Source organism: Dromaius novaehollandiae, chromosome 4, assembly GCF_036370855.1.
Source record: "Dromaius novaehollandiae isolate bDroNov1 chromosome 4, bDroNov1.hap1, whole genome shotgun sequence".
Classification (NCBI taxonomy): Eukaryota; Metazoa; Chordata; class Aves; order Casuariiformes; family Dromaiidae; genus Dromaius; species Dromaius novaehollandiae.
Genome location: NC_088101.1, coordinates 14,265,933 through 14,290,140, shown reverse-complemented (window position 1 = coordinate 14,290,140; position 24,208 = coordinate 14,265,933). Strand labels below are relative to the sequence as shown.

Below are 24,208 nucleotides of genomic sequence, written 5' to 3'. Positions count from 1 at the left end.
TTATTTTATGTCATATACAATGTTGTGCTTGCTGTTACAACTTGATAACAAAAATGTGTAAATCCATGGTCTTTCTGGGCACATTTTTTTCTCTATGGTTTCTTTGGGGTGGTGGTGTTTTGTGTTGTTTTCAGCTCATCTGTTCACCTGTCTGAATTCAGCTGCTAGGAAGATTTGCTTTTCCAAATGTCTCAAAGCACTTGATATCCCACTGTCAAAGGTACTTAATCATCAGGTTCCCACTGATTTTGGCAGGGTTTAGCTGCAGTGTTGCTTCTACTAGATGCCTACAGCTCAATGCCTGAGTGCAGAAATAACGCCTTTCCTCCAGCTTGTTGCAAATTTAGATGTTACTATGCCAGAGGGAAAAAAGATTGAATGATAAGAAGAAAACCCATGTATATGGACAGAATGTAATACCCTTAAGTTAGCACCGGTCAGGCATCTGTTAGCAGAGGAGTTTGGCATAAGCTGGAAAGAAGCAGGGCTGTGCTGGCTGTTCAGCTAGAAAAGGGTTGTGAAGAAAAGAAAGTGCTGGTCTCAGCATGAATGCTAAGTATATGAGGGGCTGGGGAATGCATTCAGTGATAACTAGGTTGGTGTAGGTGAGGAAATGATAACGCAAAGCTCCAGAGTAAATTGGATGGGCTTGTCAAAACCAAACCAGACAAAATGTTGCCATGGTTATCGAGTCACCCAAAGAAAGAGAACAATGCTCACTCTAAAGTACAAAGGCTCCGGATGGCTTTGTGGTCCCTTACAAGGGCTGCAGGTAGAGACAAACATTCAGATTTGCTGCCTGGTATCATTAGGGGACACAAATCAGAGAGTAAAAATAAAAGTGGAGGGGTGACAAAGTGCTTTGGGAGCCACCTTTGCTGCATGATTCCTAAAAAAGGTCTCATGGGAGTTCAGACTGATTGATTTATCATTGTCTGCTCTGCATAATGGGTAGTCTGACTGATTTTATTGATCCTCAGTTATTTTCAATCTTGTACGCTTCATTAGTTCAGGTAGCCATTGTACATAGTCACATGCCTATAAATAAGTTTCTGTAGCCAATGCAAATATATACTTATGGTGAAAAACCTGCATTTTAGTTTTTAACAGTAGACAAAGCCCAGTCTATTTAGTTTGAATACATTTGAGGAAAAATTATTGTGAATTATTGCACAGTAGAAATATAATATTGCACGGTTATATTTTTTAAGGATTATTTCTTCTATATTCGAAATAGTATGCAGCAGTCCTACTCTGCATTAAGGAAATGATTTTTTATGTGCTCCTCCTACAGACCTGGCTCTAATCAGAATTCTTATTCTATAGCTAATGAATTTGGAGTTATGTGAGAGAAGAAAAAGAGAAAACAGGAAAGAAAATGAATACAGTGACCTAGCAAGTATCTGGCTGTTGGGAGAAAAATAATTAGCACCTCTGAAGAGAAGGACCTAGCTTGAAGAATGTAGTAGCAAGGGCAGTAAGGGCAAAGAAAGTCACATTAAAACAGAGATGCAGTCTCTGGTGGGTCATCTGAATTTCATCTGCAGGGTAATTTTCACGCCATTTAGCCATAGCCACAGCAGGAATAAAGAGGACTAAATGCATTATTAAAATGACAAAGTCATACAAGGAGGGATTGGGGCATGCAGGCATTACGTTTGATAAAATTCAATGATACGGTAGGCTGAGCTAGTGACAAATCAAGGATTTCAAGTGTTTACAGAAAGATATGGAATGCCACAGGAGAAGGGTCTTCAGCACACTCATTTAGGGTTCATGGTGTATTGAGAATCCATTAGGTACAAAGAAGAAAGGATTTCTGGCCTCAAAAAACAGAATAACAAAACACCCCAACCTGTTAACAAGGTTTGCAGTTGACACCGAGTGTGGTGTCTCTGTTTATTTCAGACAGCTCAACGAAACATGGTATTCTTATGACTATTTATGTGCTGTAAGACCCATTAACAACTAATTAGTGGATTTAGGGCTTCAGAAAATAGGCTTTTATTCAAAATTTTTGCCTCCCTTGAAATCCAAGTAAGCCTTTCAGAACAGAGCATGAATCTCGGTCATGTAACCAACTGGATGATGTGGGCAAAGAAACGATAAGAGGCTTTCTTTCAGATCACAGGATTCAGAGGAAAAACAAATGCAATTGGACAAATTAGTCTATAGTAGGCTTTATGAGGTTCCCTAGTCCAAACAGGCTTCCTATTCTGCAGCAGGATTAACCCAAGATTAGAGCAGATGGTGATAACGCTGTCCTCCTTCCCTTGGGATTTCCAGTGTTTAAGAGCAGCCTTAATTTTGAGGGTAGGCTATGCAGGATCTCCTGTTGCTGTGGTTGCTGCCACAGGATGCTTTGAGTCGCTTCATCTCCCAACAGGCTGAACAACCCCTCACTTGATTTATGCTTACTGTGTAATGTGGGATGTCGATTTCTATGAAACAAGCCTTTATCATTGAGAGAAACATGCTGATGTGGAGGCAGATTTAATATAACGTAATACTGTATCCAGCTGTACAGACACACCTAATACTGTCCACTTCCAGGATGACCCATGCTTGCAGGTCTCATTCCATAGACTTCTCTCTGTGCTTTGACAGAGCAAGTGGTATGGTTTGGCCCAGAAAGGTTATTCATGCTCAGCACAAACATAAGAGGCTTTCAAATCTTGCCTACGTAAGAGAAAAGCCTCCGTTTCAAGCTCAAAGTGCTGTCCTAAACCACAGGTCATGGTAGGATGCCACTCTCTGAGGGAGAGAGAACAATGTCAATCTTGTGTGCTTCCTTAGTTCAGGCAGCTGAAGCACACTGGCACATGCCCACAGACAAGCTTCAGAAGCCAATGCAAATTATTTTTGTGGTGAAGAACATGCATTTTAATTTTGAATAACAAAGTCTAGTCTACTTAGTTTTACACATCTGAGGAAAGTTGTTGTGGATTATTTACCCAGTATATAAAGCATGGAAGAATTCTCTTTCAATCATTTCTTGGATGTTCATCTTCTTTCTTAAGATCTGATAAAGTACAATAACAAAGTAATACTGAGAGCAAAGCTGAAGATTAACATATATGTTAAAGAGGAATTCCTGGCAATGGAAAACAATGTAATTCAGAGAGCTTCAAAGCATTTTCAGCTTCTTTAAGTTGCTACAGTTCACTGGAACATGCTGATTAAGAATAACTGAAGGCCTGACCCACCATCCAGCAGTGCAAATATTTAATAAATCCAGAATGCAAAAAATTAAGAGATCATGAACCACACTGCCTGGTGTTCCTTATGAAAGAATAAGATCCGACTGACTGTAAAATTTGACCAGGCCATCACTCTCTCATCATTTACATTAGTCATGGCATTTGCTTGTATAAGAACATAAAATTCAGTCATCTTATTTTTATCTACAAGGTTGTTTAAGCTGCTACCATTTTAGGCATACAGGCGTTCATAGCGTGATCTGAAAATGCTGTTTTTATTGGACTGACTCTTGAAAATCATGTCCTGGCTTATGTAGACTGGAGTTCATTTCAGTTTGCCTTAGCAGTTAATGAATATGATGCAGAAACAAATAAGATGATAGATTTATAGAATTCAAAGTTAGAAAGGACTATGATTACCTCATTTAACCTTGTGTACATTATAGGCCAAAATTTACATACTAAAATGTGCAGGAAGCCCATATAACCATGTTTGCTCAAAAGCATATCACCTAAAGAAAATTCAGCTTTGTTTTAAATGCTTCAAGCAACAGTCTCCACCAAATCCACTGTCATGTTTTTCCCACGACTAATTATTTTCACTATAAAAAATGCACACCTTATTTCTAGTTTGAACTTATCTATATGCAGCTTTAAATACTGCCTCTTATGCTTTTTGTTCTGCTAGATAAAAAAGCAGTTCACTATAATATTGTTTACATGCAAAATTGAGAACCAATTAAATGTTAATGTATCAAGATATTTGTTGAAAAATGTGAGGCAAAACAAGAAAAATAGTATTTTTTCCAAAAGGAATATATATATATATATATAATTTTCACTTGATACAATGAGATAAGTAGCAACACAACATCTGAATCATCAAGACCTAGCCATCACCTTTGGCATAATTTTAAGTTGCAAAGGAATAATCAAAAGCAGCTTTGATTTGTCTTGAAAAACGATTCTCAACTGCTTTGTGTAAGTATATGTTATGCAATGTAAATGCAGAACATAATTAGATTAGGGATTCCCACTCACACTTGTCCAAGGAGGATGCTTATTTTCCCCCTGTCCCTAACCTGTGGACTCTCTTTGTAGATGTGCACATGGTTACACAGAAGGAATTCTTGGAGAATCGGCGCAAGAGAAACCTGAAATGCCATTGACCTGATTACTTTCAGAAACTTACTGTTGTGAAAGACGGAAAGTATTTAAAGGTAAAGACAAATTCATGTGCCAGTTTCTTCATAAGATGGTAGCTGTTTACATTTATGAGTGATTTAGGTACGATACAACAAGTAACCACTAAATGTAGTGACTGGTGGATACTTGGCAGGGATAGAGCCAGTTGCCAGTCTGAGCCAGACTTCCTGACCATAGTTTAACTCTAATAAAGCATTTCCAGCAATTATTCTGTCAGTATACTTGTCACTATTAATATTTTCAACCTGAAAAGTGAGTTTGTCTATTCCATCAATGACCAGATAGCCAGAGGCATGTGGACTAAATGATTCAATGGTATATTCAAAAACATAGACCCCAAGATATGGAACATGAAACTTCCCAGTTGCTGGGGCATATGATGCTCCGTAGTTGACATCCAGATTGTTAAATCTGATCGGTCCCGGTGTTGTCATCCCATAGGTATGAGAGGCAAAAAAAGCCACCATGGGTGCATATCTGTATGATCCTTTCGAAAAATCTGGAAAGGAAAAAAAGAGCAATTTCAAATGATATTCTTGATCTTTCCCTCCTATTCCTCATATTACATTGTAGACAGGCAACCTGGACTGGCCTGAAGATAGGAAAGTGTACAGAGCTTCTCTGAAATCACATTTGCAAGTAGCTTGAGCAACAAAAATGGAAACTAAATAAATTTTTCTGTATTACAGAAAAAGTAATTTTCTTCACAATTAGTGCCAGGTGTATCCACAAAAGACAGATTTTAGAAACAGCAAGGGAACTTTATGCTTGATTATATTATATTATTGTTAAGAGAACTGGAATTTTTCTTTTCTTTCTCTCCGTTCCCCTCCTACCCCGCTCTGTTCCTGCCCCAGCATCTCTTTCACTGTGTCACAACTCTTTATACTGTGTTTGCCTGTGCGTGCTGAAGCCAAGAATTTTCCTCACAAATCTTAGACAAATACTGGAGAGGTTTAGCACTCTTGACATTAAATGGGGGAATAAAAGTCTATGTTTTTCTATTACAGCTGAGCATACACAGTAAGATCCCTGGCACTGTAAAAATGATTTTATTCACTATTTATATGTTGTCATGAATAAGAATCAGCCAAACAGCTGCTGAAAGCTGCATTAAATTCACATTTCATGTGGCCAGGATGTAAATTATTTATTTGTTTTCCAGGCTGAACATGCATAGTTTCCACATTCCCTCTTTGAAACGTCTTTCAAGGGTTTCGTCCTTTTCCGGTGAAAATCAGCACGTGCCTAAAATGACTCCTTGAGGCCGTAGTCTCAGATATTACAGGAGCTATTGGTATTTATATTGCTTTTCTTGCAGTGCTGAAGCTAGTATTCCCCAATGATGTGATTTCATCTCCCCACCTTGAATTCCATGATGTTGTGCTCAAACACATCTATTGCATACCCTCTCTCAGCAACCCCCACACAATTCAGCAGGCAGCTTTCTGGCTATTATGGTTGGTCCCAGCCCAATTTAATCCCATTGTTTGGTCGTATTAGAGAAAGAGATCATGAGTCACCTGTGGGGATTGATGTCTTCAGCACCAAAGCACAGGACACCACTACTTGAGCTGGCACTCATTAATGTGAAATGTGAGACCTTTGACCAGCAAATGCTGTCTAATTAGACCCTGGGGCAGAGGCCCATACTGCTAGCATATTGCACTACTAAATTTTTTACTTGCCTACATTCAGAGAATTGTCATCCACCAACTTCACACTGCAGTTGACTCCTCCAAAGGGGTGGCGACAAGCACAGATAAAACTCTGTCTGTCATTGATACAGGTTCCTCCATTCTGGCAGGGGGAACTGACGCAGGCTGAATATTGTCCTGTGGTAAAGAGGGAGGAAAAGCAACAGCCTCAGCTGAAATGGTTTATACGTACCCAAACACTTACTACAGTGATATTCCCTGAGTTTTTAATACTTCCGAAAACCTCTTTATTGATTCATAAAGCCAGTCAAAATTCTTTGGAGGCTGCGTGTGAAGGCCAACCTCGGATCCTGTTCAGGTTGCTTTGCCTGGACACAGCATAACCTCAACCAGGATCTGAGATACCCAGAATTACCTATAAGTACTGAGTTCTGCTTGTCTCGGAGTGTCTGATACACGTAGTAACATGAAAGATATTACACATCCACCTTCTTTGGAGCAGCTTGCTGGACAAACATTATGAAAGCCATCTAAAGACTGGGGCATCTGAACAGCTGCAATTGTATAGTCCAAGTGCTCCCTTTCAACAAACAGCAACCTTTGCTCATTTCTTCCCTTCTTCCCTCCTTAATTTAAAAACCTCCATGGAGTAAAAGTGCCTGGTTACAGCCAAAGCATTAGGAAATTCTCCTTCTGTTGTTCCCAAAAAGAGTCTTTATCATCATAATCCAAGGCAGGATGGCCCTACAGGTAGCCCTCAGGCCAAATTCTGTTTGGAGGATGTTTATTCCCTCCCAAACAGTGGTGGCTGCTGAGAATCCATCTCTTCTTGTCACAGCCTGACACAGAAACCTGCAGCCTACCCTGCACCGGCTGCTCACTTCCCTCTTCCAGCTGGCGGCCACACTAGCAGCTGATTTTTTGTGCTGAACACTACACCGCTGGCTTAGCCCCTTTCCACTCTTCATGTATGATAGCTCTCAGACACCAGAGCAAACCAAGACAAATGGGAAAATCAGGCAGTCTGAGATCACGTGGTTAAAGAAATACGCTGAATCAGCTGGTTAATCTTTACCAGAATGGGAACAAGCTGAGAGGCTTGGAGCTGACCGTACTTTTGAAGCAAACAACAAAACTTGGAAGAGGCAATGCTGTCGCATCCAATTTTATTTCCTTCTTTTGGTGAAACAAAAGAAATAATTATTTTCCTGCTACTTCAGACAAACCTGTGCTTTTGTTTGGTTTCCCTGGTGCAAGCGCAGAAGGCTGCCCTTGCACAGCAGAGTTAGCTTGGTTTTGGGCATACCAAAACTCAGCTTTTGTACTGCTGGTGCTGAGGCTGGGCCGTCCTGTCTATGACACGACTCACCCAGATGTGTCGCAATAACTGGGGGAGAGTCTGGCTACTGGAATTGACAGATCTTCAGTGCTATCCAAACTGCTTCCGGTACTTGCCTTTACCTATAAATAACTCAGTTCTACTACAATTTCCACTGAGACCACTGTGGAGTTTTTACAGAGATTGTAACCCATCCACCCACACTGTGAGCAACACAAGTTACACCAACAGGTGGATTTGCAGAGCACCCTCACTGAGAATGCCCTTGCCACTCTTCCTGAGTATGTCTCAACTGGCCAAACTATGCCCAGATGATACAGAGGAATCTGTTAGCTTCAGAGCTCTGAGGCAGTAGCTATGGGGTGTCCTTATGTAACATTTTGTTATAACAGTTTTGGGAGGAAAAACTTTCAGGCTACAATAAAAACTAAATATTGCTATGAAAAAACCTGGATATCAAGCATACACAAGGCATCTATAGTATTAGACTTTACTCTCAGGACATGAAGTTGTACATTTTTCCCTTTTTCTTGCTTTAGTCAAATACAAGTCAGATGTTTTAGAAAATGAGCTTTTCCTTTGCCAGGATCTACCAACAGAGATCTAGAAAGAGAATCCCAGAGTAGAAATAAGGCATAGTCCTATGACAGTATAAATCTAAAATTGGTAGGTGGGAGTCTCATAAAAGGGTCTGCTTACTGCCAGGCAAGTGCTGAACTCCACCTTCACCCAGATACTTCAGTAATGCCCATAGCTATCTTTAGATTCCAGGCCAACCATTACACAGACATTAAGGCAAACTATTTCTGTGAGAAATTTTAGTTCAATGAGCAGAAAGCTACAGCATATTGTGTAATGCTACTTGAATTTGGACTGATGGAGCATATGGACTTAAGCACAAATCAGTATTTTTTTTCATAGAAAATGCTGTCCATCCAGTAAAGCCTGAAACAGGCAATTCAGAATTGCCATGACCGGGGTCACAGCACAGGCAACTGCACATGAGGACAGTATGTATTTCTTCCCAGATAATAGTTTTGCCTGTAGACTTAATTGAAGTTATTTTTCACTCATGTTTATCACGCATCCACAACTGCTTAGAAGCTGTGTGAAAGGAAAGCAGGAAATAAGCAAAACAGTTGATTGTGCTGACTATATCATATTCCCAAAATACCATAGCTCTGTGTAAGAACACATATCAACCTCTCTGTTAATTGGCCTCTGCTTATCATAAACAAGTATATCCAAGAAACACAAAAAAGATCACAAAAAAGGAAATCACAGTGAGATTAAGACTTGTGTTTTAACAGTCTGCTGAGGGATGATTTTGCATGAATTTAACCCCAGAGTTAAAACAAATTCAGGCATAGCTTTACTTAGGATAAATTAACTGTAATGAATCAGTACTGCTTAACAACAGTTAGGAGTCTACTCCACTTTCTATAAACTAGGAAAAGCTGTGAGGAGGCTGCGTCAAGTTAGGATTCTTGGAATAAGGCAGATGCCCTAGAACTCCACTGAGCAGGTGATACCCCTATGTCTTTTCCATGTGGTCTTACAACAGCACCTTCTTGTTGTAGTTTCTGATCCAGCCTGCTCCCCACTCCTCCTCCAGCTGTTTTCTTTTCTTCCTCCTTGTTGACAGGCATCCTGAGACAATATATCCATGCTACAGATATTCTTTGGTTGGGGTAAAGATGCCAAGAGTCTCAGATTAGGAATAGGTTTCCAGCTATCGTGCATACTCTGTTTTTACTTAACCTTTCACAAGTTAGTAGGATAGATGAGCAAAAAAGAGAGACTATAAATTAAATGAAAGACTTAAACTGAAGATATTAAGAGAACAGGATAAACTAAATGCGGTTGCTATTTACACACAGTACGGTGGGACTGAGCATAGCTGGTTAATGCAGAGTTCTGCTCTCTTTGGGAAGGCAGGCAGCCAGAGGCTCTTTTAGGGAATAGACTGCCAACACTGTACAAACAAATCATGAAGCTCTGTCAGTATCTACTGGGGTGTTGTTTAGAAGCAAATCAAATATTTAGTGATTTAATAGTCTCCTTATGGAAAGAAGTGTCTCCTTATGGAAAGAAGATTCAATTTGTAAGTGTCTGAACAGGAAGTGACTTACCAACATTTTCTCTGTATTTACCTATCAGTAACTGTCTCCCTGGAAGCACTGAGAGATTGGAAGAGTTTGGAAATCTGCCCAACTATTCTGGTAGCGAAGGCTCGGACCGGTTGTCCATCTCCGATTATTAATCACTTCTGGCTTTGCTCTCTCAGTGTGAGAGTGATAAAAGCGACAGGTTCCCCCAGTAGTCTGGGTGCAACGAGTGCCTGGGAGCTGCAGGAGCGGCGTTGTCCCACCAGGGCAGGCAGTCGGGAGCAGAGGGTGACAACAAGACAGGGGCCTTGCGGCCACAGCACAGTCCCACAGTGCCTGGAAAAGGAGAGCGGGGCAGGCTGGTGATGGTAACCAGTGCCAGCCACGGCCCAGCACAACCCAGGAAAGCCTGGGGGCCCCTTGCCTCACTGTAGCTGTGCTCTCCAGCTTTGAGTGGAGGCACATTGACTTGGACTCTGGCAAGTCTGTTGAAGTAGTTCTTTCTTAAACAGAGGTATCTAATACTTCCAGTGCGATGCTTTTCAGGATCGCCAAAATAAAAACAATAGAACTCTTTCATCTACCTGTTAATCTAACATACTAAATATGCAAAATTGAAGCATATGTCATCAAACTGAATTAGAATAATCAATCTTGTGCAATTAAAACAAAATGCAAAGCACATTCAAATAGGCTTATTTCTCTGCAGGCCTGAGTAATAAAGCAACAATGGAAGCTTGCATTTCTGTTAGAAGGAGTCAGAAATTATGTGAAACTGTAAAATCTGACAGAAAAAAGCCAAAACAACTTCCACGGATACAACTGTAAATTTTTTGACTTAGCCTTGAGTTTGAGTGTGCCATCATGGATGAAACAAATGTGGGCTTGTTTTAAAATTAAAAGATGAAGTGTAGCTTATTGAAAGATAAGAACATACTGTATTAGCCATTATTTCAGTACAGTGGGTTGCCTTGCTTTTGGGAGTTTGTGTCAGAAGCAGGAAGATAGAAAATAAAGCACAATTATTATTGAAACATCAGTAAACTTTAACTTCGTGGATGCTTGCTTCTCCAGTGAACTGAGAAGGCTGATCTTAGTCATGTCCATGTGAGTGTATTGAGATGGAAGGATTGGAAATAAGAGCAGATGAAAAGGAAATGACCTTCCTCTTTTTTCGCTCCCTTTCTTTCTCTCACACTGATGCCCTGTTTTAAATGCATATATATATCACAGTTATACTCTCAGTTATTCATGATAATGTGAGCATGGAATAAGCTGAATAAAGGAAATCCACAGCTAATAGAAAATACATGCAAGAAGAAAGCGCATTCACCTTTGAAAACCATGACAGCCACTGGATTCTCTAGAGAACAGATGTGGCATTACATGGCAATGGGAAAATGGGAACTGAGCTAAACTGTCTGCACTCTGCATCATGCATTTCTGCAGAAGAGCAGCTTATTGGGAGGTAGGACCACACATAATCAATAACCAAAGCTAATGAAGAGTTTACTATACACTTTTTTTTCAAAGGCTGTCATCTCCCCCATATTAGCTACCTTCAGCTGTCTTGAGATGATTGCTTCTTTATTCACCTCACATTGTCATTACATTTAGTATCGAGTAAAGTGATAGGTTTTTCTTCCCCTATAAACGTATCCTAGCCTCTAGCTGATGTAAATCTTTTGTCCATTCTACAACATGAGAATTATTCAAACCCATATCTACCTGTGTACATTGTACAAGCTCACACTGCTTCCCCTGGATTTCAAATGACTATTCAAGTAAGTATTACCTCACGGCCACATCCTGAACACATTAAAGCCAATGAAAAATTCCAGACTTTTAAAGTAGGATCAAATATTGAACCTATTGGAATCAATGAGAATTGTGTCATTCACCTGTGTACTGGTTATGGCATTTGATCCTAATCTTTGCAAATTGAAAAGGAAAAAAGACCATTTAAGATCTAATACATTTTATAATTACCCACTTGTATCTTAAGATCTTCTCTAGAAATGTTAGTAGAATTGACACACAACTCTGAATGGTCTCTTGAAACTGAGAGAGAAAAACCTTTCATGCAGAAGTAAAATTTACCCAGGTAGAAAACAGATTTAATCGTCATGCTTTGTTAACTTACAGAAATGTAGTGTGTGACTTTGCTAGGCATCAAATTTCAGTGAGTGCAAAAGCTCATTACTGACAGAAAACTTTACAGAAACATTGCTATGTAACGACTTGCTTAAAAATAGGACTTCACTCTATCTGCAAAGATCCCCATTTTCTATAAGAGTGAGCACATAGCCAATGTTACCATGTAAGCTATTCGTTAAAATTCAGCATCAGATAAATAATAAAGATATTAATTCATGAATAGTGGGGGGAGGGCAAACCCTTGAAGCAGGCAGCAGCTTCCTGTGCTCTAGGCAGGTGTCACTACTGACAGTCTCCAACAAAGCAAAAGATTCAGGAGGGATCAAAGACATCAAATAATTTTTTTCCTTAGTTTTAATTGTGATTAAGGGTTTTGAATTTCTGTCTCATGCAGTGGCAGGAACAGCCAGAAAAGGGAAATGGCTGAGAAAGAATCACCATTTCTAACATCAAAATAATTTAATTACTTTTTTTGTAGTAAGGATTTGGCAAATTTCATTGCATTTTAAAGTGTGACCAGCTGTCAGAATAGCTGTGTGTCCTCTCCTCTAATCAAGGACTGAAATTCTTCAATGAAGATGCATTTCAGGAGAAGCCAAAATACTTGTGAGGTAGGGGCTTTAATGAGCATTCATCCCATTGAGTGCTTACTTAAAATGTTCCACCTAGGATGGGAGAAGAGGAATGAGAGTGATAGACTGCTTATGGCAAGCAAGCGATAGCTCTTACTACCCCTACATCTGCTTACAGTAGGAACCAAACACAGCTTAAAAAAATTCATAAGTTTAAGAATCCTTTACAAAAAGATTTAGGTCCAGGTCTTCAAAAGTATCTGGACATCCACCTCATTTAGGAGTCTCTCTCTCAATTATTTCAGTGTGAATTAGAGTCCTCTGAGGATTTCTAGGCACGTAACCACTTTTCATTTTCTGTATTTTCTCAGAAATGATAGTTCCATAAAACATTTTTTGTGCTATTGATTTTTACTCAAGTCTGATGCCAAACAGCATAACTGCGAGTTTGTATTTCTGTGAATTCATCCATATGAACTCATTTCATATGATGATGTTTGAATTTAAATTAGGAAGCCAATTATACTCAAAATGTTCTTTTTAAGAATGGCAGTTTTAACTCAGCTGAGCTGTTCTCCGGAAGGACTCAGAGTTAAACCTACTTTATTGGCTGGACCCCTGATCCAGCAAGAACACACAGTTATCATTGTAACTGAACTACTAATCTTGAGGAAGTCCTGAAGGAGCTGGCAAAAGCCTCGTGACAATCATTCCATTTACGTCAGGTTTTAGATACTTTTTATCCCCACTGACGCTGCAAAGTACTGATGCAACTACAGATTTCTCTCCTTGGGTTGCACATTTTTACTGAAATTTCTATCTCATGAAAATTAAATGGACCTTCTGGACACTTTTGTGCAGAGTCTCCTCATAAGAAAAATATATTCTCTCATGAATAAGTTCAGACTAGAGGAACCTCTAGTTCCTCTGGAACACTCTTCATTACATTCTTTGGACTTTTTATTCACCTTCAGGCAAGTTCTTTTGCCACCTCCACTAGAATTACCCTTTTGACTCTGTTCATCATATTGATTACATAAGCCTTTATTATGAGGTAAAGTACCCCAATTATCAGTATGGTAAAATGCATTACCTGAATCTATAGTATTATCTGTGTTTCTCTGGCTTCGGCCTGCCAGGCTCATGGTGAAGTTTGCTGTGCCTTTTTTCCCCGGAGCCGGTTTCTTTATTGCTGGTTTCACCTGTTTCTGAAGTTTGGTGATGTTGTTCATTGCACTTGCCACCAATACGTCAACATGCAGGGTTAAGTTCTTCAGGATAGTCTCTGCTTTTATTTCAAGCACAGATTCAATGAGCTCTTTGAAGCCTCTCTGCAGCAGGGGGATATCTGGCTGAGCAAGTTTAATTAGCACAGGTAAACTTGCATTAACTTTTTGGATGCTGCTGGCGGTATCCTGACACAGGCCCCAGGCCTCGTGAGCAGTCTTGTTCAGAAGTGGCATGCTGTTTGAGAAGCGGATCGACTTGGCTTCCAGGGCCTTAACCCTAGAACTGAGTGTCTGGAGCTGAAGTGAGACCATTTGCTCTTTCTCTGTTGAAGCAGCTTTGTTTTTTTTCAGTGAGATACAGTTATTTGCCAAAAACTTAGAAATTTTTGACTCCACACTCTGGAGGCGAACTTCGTGGTCCTTTGATTCCTCCACGGAGTCAAATAGTTTTTCTTCCAGGCGGCTGATATATTGTTGCTGATTGTCTACTTTTGATGAAGTTTCATTTAAAATATAGTAAACTTTTCTGAAATTGTGGAGGATACTTTTATCAGCCCCCTCATACGGAAAACTGGAAAGGGACTGAGCTACTTGTGAAATGAATTCATGCTTTTTCTTGTCAGTGAGCAGTATCCAGAGGGATTCATTCAACTGTTGGAACTGGGGAATGAAAGCCAGAAGGCTGTCCAGCTTCTCAGCTCTGCCACAGCAGACCTCAGTCTCATTTTTCAGAGCACTTAGTGTACCTTTCAGTACATAGTTATCTTGAATAGAGTCAACAGCACTGTTTATAACTATCATGGTCTTGTTTAATCCATCTTCTAGTTCCATGAAGCACTCATTAATACGACTCTCAAAGAGTTCCTGGTAAGCCTGAGATTCATTTTGAAGTCCTTCCTGAGTTTTGGAAAGTTCCTTCATTGCAGAACTCATTTTGTTAATGACAGTCGTCAGGTTTTCGAGCTTCTTGTTGATTGCTTCAGCTTCAATTTGTTGTTCATATTCTGGAGTCAGACTAAACGGTGCCCCTTGTTCAATCAAGGGTTGCAGAATCTCCATATCATAGCACAAATCATTAATCTGCTCATTCATTTTATCCATCTTATTGTCCAATGGAAGGATCAGGTCAGAGAGACTTCTGTTTAGGACAAGAACGTTCTCTTGGGTTGCTGCCAGCTGTGTTTGGAAACCCTTTCTGCACACTGACAACATGTCATCACAGACTCCCAGAATAGAGTCTTTCTGAATTTCCAGTGCGATACTGAGATTGCTGATCTTGCTATCCTGGACTCTTAAGTCATCATAGATCTGCAGCACCATCAGGCCCTGTTTCTTTACTTTCTCATGCAGCGTGAACATGTACTCTGTAACATTGTACTCTGCGACTTTATCTGCTGAAGGGATGTTTTGGCCTGAAGACTGTTCAGCTGACAGCAGTTGTTCGTGCACATCTTTCATTTCAGTAAGGGTCTTATTTAGAGATTCATAGTAAATGATGCTTCTTGACCGCTGATGCTCCAAGTTATCTTCTAAGGATTTCTGCTTTACCTGTAGAGCTTTCATAGGCTTGTCACAAGTGAGGGTCATTTCCTCTCTTATCTGCACCATATGGCTCTTTAGCTCCAGAATATCAAGCCTTGTTGGCCCACTGTCTTTCTCTTGAGCAAGTTTTTCTTGGGTTTCATTCAAATGCTTGATTAATTCTTTTGTACTTTCAAGATCTATTGATAAACTAGACACAGACTTAAAAATTTGCGCCATGCTCTCTTGCATTTCATTTCGAAATACTTTTAACTGTTCTTTGACAATGTCTTTAATGAATTCATTAATAGTTCTGGATTTGAGACCTTCAAGAAAAAAAGAAATATAGAAACAATCAAACCAATTTTCTTAGTAACATTAACTTACTTTCACAACCTGAGGAAACTTGCAGTGCAGTATGGAACTGAAATGTAATGGATAGCCCCCTCTGATCTACCCACCCCCATATTTGAAGCTATATTTAGAGGGCAACTAACACTGTCTGAAGACTCATCCCTCTTTCTAGTGAAATCAATAAGAGTTTTGCTGCTGATCGTGAAACAGTAAGTTCAGACCTCGCATATATGGTATCAACTTTGATCTCCTAGCTAAGCTGTTCCTGAGCATAGAAATGGAGAGATCTGTGTGCTTTTGTGGCTTGCTCAGAAAAAATGGAGAAATGTGTCCTTTCTCCATTTGGAAAGTAAGTAACAAACACCTGCTTCATCAATGTTCTGGTCAAGAAGTAAAAACAAAGGAAAACTATTATTACCTTCCTATTGTATCATATGTGGCAAGTGATCATATAACATGGCATAGAGAGAAAAAAGAAAATAGGAAGAATAGGCCTATAGAGTACCTAAAATTAGTATATTATAATTCCTGCAAAAGGCAGACATTTTAAAACATACACCTTTAGTTAGTTTTGCATACTGTAGCTTTTAATATAGATCCTAGGAGCACTGATCCTAAAAAGTACTAGGCAAATAGAGGTGAATGTGGGGGAATTCCAGTCCTGTGAACAGTAACAGAATATGTCTCCCATGTAGCCTTTAAGTGGGTAAAAACAGCCAAAAAAAAGTGTCCATCAAGCCTGTTGCATAACAAATTTGGGCTAATTAGAGCAGCAATTCTGTTCCTTTAAGATTAGAAGGATTTCTTTAATTTGTTCACCAAAGGTAGCCCCTATGTCCCATAAGTTAAAGGACTGGAGCATTTTTTGCAGGTTTCTTTCCAAACCCAATGCACCCTTGCAGTCAGCTTGCCATATAATAGTTAAAGATATGATAGTCAAATCCTTTAACCTCTATAATTCCTTGATGATCATCAATTCTGATTAAAACAGTCTTGATAAGGGCAGAAATTATCCTGTTGACTTCCCCCATTTTCTTCCCATTTTACTGCTATTGCCTGGATTTTATTGCTTCATCTCTAAAACAGCACAGCAAGTTCTGAAACCATATTTGAAAGTACCTTCTCAGCAAGAGCAGTAAAATGGTAGGAAATCAGACCCATGAAAGCTGGTGGTAGTAAATGCCCGTGCAACTTGTGAAAATTATTTGGGCTCCAGGGGAGCCCAAATCCAGAGGATTCCAAATAAAAATGGTTTTGTTCAGCAAGCTAGAGAGCAGTACAGTACTTTTTCTATTCAGGAAATCCTTTTGAATTGTGCGATTCCAGCTGGAAACAGAGCTAGAGTAATTGATAATAGTTGCTTTTTAGGAACTAAAAATGAGTCTCATTCTTTATTGTGTCTGGGAAAATGGATGATAAACACTGCCGATGCTCAGGGGAGAAAACTGTCACTTGCTCAGTGTTTTTTCCAAGGCAGGATATAATAGGTAGGTGCAGTAAGTTTGATAGCCTTGAAAAAAGCCACTTAAGAAATAGCATGAAGTTTCCCAAGCAATACACTCAATTGCTCTGAACCGTGGTCACAGATGTTACAGTGATTTTTACACAAAGTGTAAAAAACAGCAAAGTGATAGCATTGAGATTTTCTCTATTTTTTACTTTTACTACTAGAAGAGCAAGTAAACGACTAGACAGATGCAAACATATGGATGTGCACTCACACATAACACAGAGCTTTGTCATTGAACTTTAGGGAAGTGAAAACAAGAAGATACCTGAGAATGAGGATATATTGGCAGCTGAGAAGAGCAACCAAGACATGGATGAAGGGCAAAATAACTGACATGTAAAAAATCTGTTACCACTAATGATTTGGTCAGGTTACTTCATGCTGCTGGAAAACGTTCTGTGGTGTTAAGAGATACAAGGAACTCCGAAAAGAAGTTTAATGGCTACAGAGAGAGGCAAGGTTACTCAAAGCCTTCTTTGAGGAGCTCATTAAATTTTGTCATCTGTGTCAAATCTTGATAAGAGGCATTCTGCAGCAAGAGGTCTTGCACAGGATCTATACTGACCTTTTCTTCTGTGACAGTAAAGAAACAGCCTTGCTCTCTCCCATTCCCACTCTATTTGGTTGAATCACAGGTGCTGTGTGGAGCTCAGCTTCTGTTCTTCAGATGGTCGTCTTGTTTTAAAGGGGGTAGAAACTGACAAAACAGACAACTTTGGGTTTCCCTCCCTTAGTTGCTGGCTAGGACAACCAGGTAACTAGTAAGCAAAAAGTATTTAGAAGTTCACTGGGAGCTGTGGGAGCACACTTCTCCATGGAAAATCCTGAAGAGAATTTGTGCTGTAGGCGACGATTGGGGATGATCTTAGCTTGAGCTAAGAATACACACAAGTACCCTCACGGATGTAACTTGATCTTTCTATTGCTCATTTTGAAATAGGAATGTCCAAACTACTTATGATCATTAAAGATCTCCTGCACTTTTTATAAGATTATAAATTTTAATTCTAATTCCCTGGCTGAAATCCAAAGTGTGTAATTACATTGGGTCAACATATATTCCCTTTGCAGTTTCAACTATTATTTGAAGAATAATGTGCAAAATAAAGTATGTACACAGAGGACTAAGTTAAGGTTATATATTCAGTTGTAAATGACATTTCTGACTTGGAAGGGATTAATTCTCCATTGTTAGGTTCATTTTTAAAAGAGTATATATTGTTATTTTAATAACGAAGAGGAAAGGAGTCCTTAAAAAGGCTAGACATGGGTGAAGGAAGGAAGAAAAATGCATAATAAGCAGAGTGAGAAATTAAAGGGAGAACACCAAATTACTTTCTCTAAATAAGTGAAAACTGAGATCAGTCTCTTGACTACTGAAAACAACCTTTTTGAATGCACAGCAGGTTTCGCTAATGAAATTACAGGAACATATCAATTACTACAGTGATCGTGGCCCTGTATCAACAGATGATGTATGTGGGACCAAAGTCTGTCTGCAAATGAAAACAAGAAATAAAGGCTTTGCAAACTGTATTGTATTGTTTGTTCACAGAACAGACCTCAGGCCTAATGAACCTTGATAAAAAGCTGAGTACCCATTAGAAATTCTGTGATAAGAGGGTGAAAAATGGATGTGAGCAAAGGACCAGAGCATCATGGGAAGAAAATGGAAAGGGAGTGAAGCAGGAAGAAGTCTGAATAGCACGGAGCCATTACAGATTTAATCGTGCTTCAAAAGCCCGCTGCTTCAGGATGGCAGTAGTGCTGGGGAAAGTTGTGAAGTGCTTTCCTTCCAGTGAGCTTCTGTGCAAACAAGTCTTGCAAGTCTGACATGTCTGCACTGCTATATGCTGCACATCTGTACTCCCCTTATTTTAGGATGCTCTTTACCCACTTGAAGTATGACAGAGTGATACTCAGTGGACAGGAACTACAGTTGCCCCTTGCCATTACGTACACAAGCCAACAGAGAAACACAGATCTTTTCCTCTCCCCCCTCCTTCCCTCTTTCCCAATGTTTATCTATGTACAAGTCAAGAATAACCTGTATTGGAGTGCCCATAATTAGAGTGAAGGAAAGCAGTTGATAGCAACATTTTCATTAGGGCTACTTGATTAGGAGATAGATGGAGAACATAAATCAAAAAAGCACTAGCAACTGGAGATTTCATCTAAGCAGGTATAAAATAGGACATGGCAGATAAAAGCAATAAGGGCTTAAAACACATTTGCAGACAAGCATGAAGCGATGTTTCTCGTACTGTGCATTTTAATTAGAATCTGGACCCAAAAATGTGGATAGGGAATGGAGAATCGGGGCAAAGGATGCAGCAAAACACCTCTTGGAAGAGCATGAAAATGACAGCTAGAATGAGTAGAACATAAAAAGAATGAAAAGAAAGCAGAAGGGAAATGGGAAATACTCCAAGACAAATTAAATGTATGCCCAAGGGTCAGGAATGCCATCTAGCAATATGCGGAGAGGTGAAAGCAGGTCACAGAGAGAGATGGGATAAATGTGATCCAGCGTACAAGAGAGCCATCTAGCATGTAGCACAGGCAACTCAGGAGACAGGAGGACTGAAAATATAAGAAATGGCACCACATTTGATAAATTTGAGGGAGATACAAAAGCACTTATTATTTTGTTTTATTTCAATGTCAAGACCTCAATGTAAAGAGCTTCAGTCTGGGGATAACGCCTGCAAAAAAGTGGAAAATATTGCATATCAAGAAGATGAAAGCTTCAGTCCTGATCTGTTTGTTAAGCACCTTTTGTAGTTGGATAATAAATAGCTCTTACTGTAGGATTCACAAAGAACAGATGCATGATTCTGCTGCCCAACCTTCTGATCACCAGCCATATCTTTCTCATATACCCAACAGATGAGCAATAGTGTTTTTACTTGATTTTTTAACTCATGATCACAGGTGTTTATCAAAGTTAGCCTATTACTATCACAGAGCCAAATTATTCAGCAGGATGGTTGCCACATTATTAATACAACTACAGAGTCTCTTAAATGTTTCCCCTGCATATGTGAATTATGTATTAAAGAATATTACTTGGACTTCGCAGCAAAGCAAATACTACCTCCTTTAGCAGCTGTCAAGTAAACAAAAAACAGAGATTAGAATATTTGCAGAAGCTCTAAGTAAATGGAAATGCCTTAATAGTGGCTCGACTTAAGTTACCATGTAAACGATGCAGTACAACGTAATTTATTTTTGTTACTATAAAGGACACCATAAGAAATGTTTAAAAGAAAAAAAATCCTCTATTATGATATCAAGCTAAGAAAGAGTTCTTCCTGCAAACGTGGAACAACAGAATAGGACACAGTGAATGTTTTTAACAGTATTTTTTTTTCTGGCACTTTTAACTGGGTGAGTGATTACATTAATTTATTTTTCTTACCTTTCAGAAAAGACTGGAAGTCTCTGCCCTTATCTTCATTGATTTTGCCTTCCAGAGAGGAAAGCATCTTGCTCACATCACTCATGGCAGCAGCAATGTTGTCAACCTTCTTCTGTAGAAAAGTCAGTTTCATCTCCTGGCTGCTAATCTTCTCATTCATTTTTTGAGTAAGTGCTTGGTCAGAGAACATAACGAGAGAGGAAAAAAAATATATTATTATTAAATGGGGGGGGGGAGGGAGAAAGTATAATTGACTTGAGAGATACTAGCTGAAAGTGGAGTGAAAAGTTTCTGAATTATTAGTCATGAGTGAATCATCTTGATTTTTGTCATGTATCATGTATTAGTGACATTCAGCAGCACAGCAGTAACTAATTACTGAAGCATCTGTATCCATTATAAAGTATTTATAATTCTAGAAGAGTACTTTGAATGGTTAACATATTTTAATCAGCATAATGCCAGTCTTCCTCCACCTAGCACCCTACAGGGGATTCAGTTAGCTCTCATTTATTCTATCTCCTTTAATATAATCACAAAAGCGTTAATTTTTACTTATCATTTATAACATAACTGCATGAATTTGCAATGCTTGTGTCTGAAGGAATACATCATCTTTTCAGTGTTGGGGTCAAAATAAAGACTAGTTCAACACAGTAGCAAGGCAGAAAAAATACCAGAAAAACACCTAATAAATGATTTCAAAATGATTATTTATCTGTCATTAAGAAAAAACGTCCAACCCGTGAAGTCCAGTTTATTTTAAAACCTGCACAAGTTGTCCCTGACATCTGTGGTCTCCTTAGGTGTTAGAAGGCCTGCCTGGCTTTTTTTAGGTTAGGCAGCGGAGAAGGCGGCCTTGATCTTGCAAATCGAGACACTACATGACTTCAAGCATCCATTTGAGTTTCGCTGCTTGCAGGGATAAGACTTGGCCTGGGATTTTCCAAAGACGCTGAGAGAATTAAATGCTCTAATTCCTATAAACTAAGCTACAAAATCTCTTTGGTTCTTTTAACAATGCAGCCTAAATGGCCTACCTTATACACATGATGCTACGCTGCATGACCCAAACCATGCTATGACTTAATAAACTGCTATGCAAGATATTCTTTAACAGTACATACAAATACATACTAGTGTAAATTTATAGTATTGCTATTGATCTTATGTCACTTTGCATTATGACATCAGTGTCCTTCCCCATGGCAGTAAATGTTTATAACCAGAAATGATGTGGAAGCACAGGAGCCTAAAGACTACACAAAGAAAGAGTAAGTTGCATGTAAAAGGGCATATCTTCTGACTAGACTTTCATTCTTCAAAATTCTAGTATGCAGAAAACAAAAATATTCAGCTCAATAGCATTCACAAAAAAAAAAATCCATTAAATACACCAAGTCTGTGCAGATAAGTGTGCCAACACCCACAAGAATGCTCTCACATAGAGGCACCTTGGTTGTAAAACTATTAATAGGTGGAGCCTGGTGGATATAGCTGTTTTGGGTTAGGATGATCTCCAGCTGTCCAGTCTGCCCATCCAGGGTGTCTGCTTCCATAGAGGAAAAATTGTGCTTATGACTGGTTTGAAGTCTGGCAATTCTCAGCTTTCCTCAGTGCCCCACGGAGACAAGCAATTGATGTACTTTCTTTGTCTGAATACTCTTAATCAAAATACTACTCTCTGACTAGGAAGGAAGGAAGGAAGGAAGGAAGGTCTGGACACTTCTGCTCCTAGTTGAATTGTTACTAGGAGAAAGCAAGCTGAATTCATTACTGGCTCATGCATGGTCACCAAAAGTGATAGCTAACTGCCATCTGCAGGGTGCAACACTTTCCCCAGTTATGTTTCTGTGAGCTCCTCTTGAAGGGAATAGACGAGCTGCGTAAATGAACCTGAAGGTCTGGTTAATAGATGGCACGGCTGCGTAGTGGGAGTTGAAAACAATCTGGCTTGCAGAGTCCTGGCAGCTGCTGATGGAGCAACAGACCAGGGTAGTCAGATAGTTCTGGCCTCAGGCCACATTTGCAGGGCTGGCAAATAGAACAGGTATCTCTGTACTTCTATTCTGACCCCATTTGATTTAAAAATCACTGAAAGGCAATTAACACAGAACTCTGAGATACCCATTTTAGAGTTATTTTTCAGAGCAGAATTGGTACTAAGAGAAGTGGCATGTTTACTTTCATGCATTGTTGATTTGGCTCACTTCTTCATATGGGTCCTGATATCTTGACAGCTTCCTCCAATGCTGAGAAACTTGGTTGTTCACACAGCATCAAAGTGCAAGAGCCCTCTCCTTTATAATTCCCATTTGAGACTGCCTTTCTATATCTCCATGTTGCATTCAGTCTTTTCCTCTCCCGCCTATGCTTTCTAATTTTTCTCTTTGTCTATTATTAAAGTAAAACACATACATGGCCATAAACATATGCACATGTACTCTCTCTTTAGAGCCAGGCAGCAGTCTGGATTCAGACACTGTCTTCCCCCTACATCCATTCCAGTGTGAAAGCAGTATATTGACAAATGGAACATACAGACCCAAGAAGATAATTTGCCTTATTATTTGGTTCTGTAAAGTGTTTTAGGATACGTGCCAGTTGTGTGACGGACAAAGACTGTAACAGGGTGGAGGTTATATAATAAGCTAGTGAAGACATCTGTAACTGAAACACCAAAGGATCATAAGAAAAGGATAGTAGTAAGAAAGTTCAAGGAACCTGCCTTTTTAACTTTACAATGTCTTTTACCTCTTGTCCATCTTCTGGCCCCTCACCATGTAAACTGCACAAGCTCATTTGGCAGTACGTAGATAACACTGCCAAATAATTTGCATGCAATTTGCCCCCAAAATTTACCTGACAAATGCAGTTTCAGTCACTATAGGTGAGTATATCCCAAGTAGGGAATAATTTTTTTCAGACAATTTCCTTATTCAAACATATTTCATGTATTTCTTTTGTTGTTAATCACATGATAGGCTGATTATTAGCAGTTCTCTGAGTACAAAGCCCTTCTATTTCTAAATCATTCTGCCTTGCCAACATCTCTGCACTCTTGAAGATACACCTTCAGGAGATACAGACTAGAATATATTACAGTCTATCAATTACTTGAATACATCTAGTTCATGGGTGTCTTTTCATGTTTCTTTACAGTGAACACTTGATATTTGAATTTTTGGTTAATTAGACTGATCTGATAAATCACATCATTGTTTCTGCTCCTAGTTTAGTGAGTGTGCAAACACGTCTGGCATGAATAAAATTCCGTTCCTAAGAATGCTTATGCAGACAACTATGAAATTAATTTTCTGGAACATTTGTGCTGGTAAACTTTAAATCACACAGATGGTAATGGAAAATAAATATAAAGGGAAATGAGCACACCCAACAACTCAAGAGACTAAGAGATGAAGCAGCTTTTCATGCAGCAGTCACCTAAGGTAAATTCTCAGTGGAGATAACTTGGAATAAAAGCATTATTGTTGCTGACTAGCTCTGACAATGCTGAGCTCTGTACATATGCACACAAGAAAATACTGATCAATTTGCTCCAAAACCTTACAGTCTAGATAGACAGAAGTAAACACAGTAGTGGGCAAATGAACACTGCAATAAGAAATGGTCATATAAACACCTTCGTGATATAAAGCTGTAAACTGCCCCTACCTTGCTTAGTTATTTCATCATCCTAGATGGGACAGTTTAAAATAAACTTAAGCTACCCTTGCCAAAGTTTGAAGAGTCACCGTACAGTACCAATTTTGAATATAACATCAATTTTTATAAGAAGATACACAATGACAATGATCGTGTCTTCAGATAATATAATTAACTCCATTTTCTTTTATGATGCAATGCTAGTCTATATTACTACTCCTAGATTTGGGTTAGTTTATGTGAATTCACCTATTCTACCCAGTAATA

At 39.2% G+C, this 24,208-nt stretch overlaps 1 protein-coding gene across 1 annotated transcript in view; it reads right to left on the bottom strand.

The window, feature by feature from the left end:
- Nucleotides 1–1,867: 1,867 nt before the first annotated feature.
- The window catches only part of MMRN1 (multimerin 1), a 48,121-nt gene continuing 25,780 nt past the window's right edge, over nt 1,868–24,208 (bottom strand). The window contains exons 5-8 of the mRNA XM_026101187.2: nt 20,276–20,449; nt 13,334–15,316; nt 6,095–6,241; nt 1,868–4,905 (exon numbers count right to left, since the gene is read on the bottom strand). Coding sequence (XP_025956972.2) covers nt 4,484–4,905; nt 6,095–6,241; nt 13,334–15,316; nt 20,276–20,449 — 2,726 coding nt within the window. The 3' untranslated portion in view covers nt 1,868–4,483. The remainder of the gene's footprint in view (nt 4,906–6,094; nt 6,242–13,333; nt 15,317–20,275; nt 20,450–24,208) is intronic.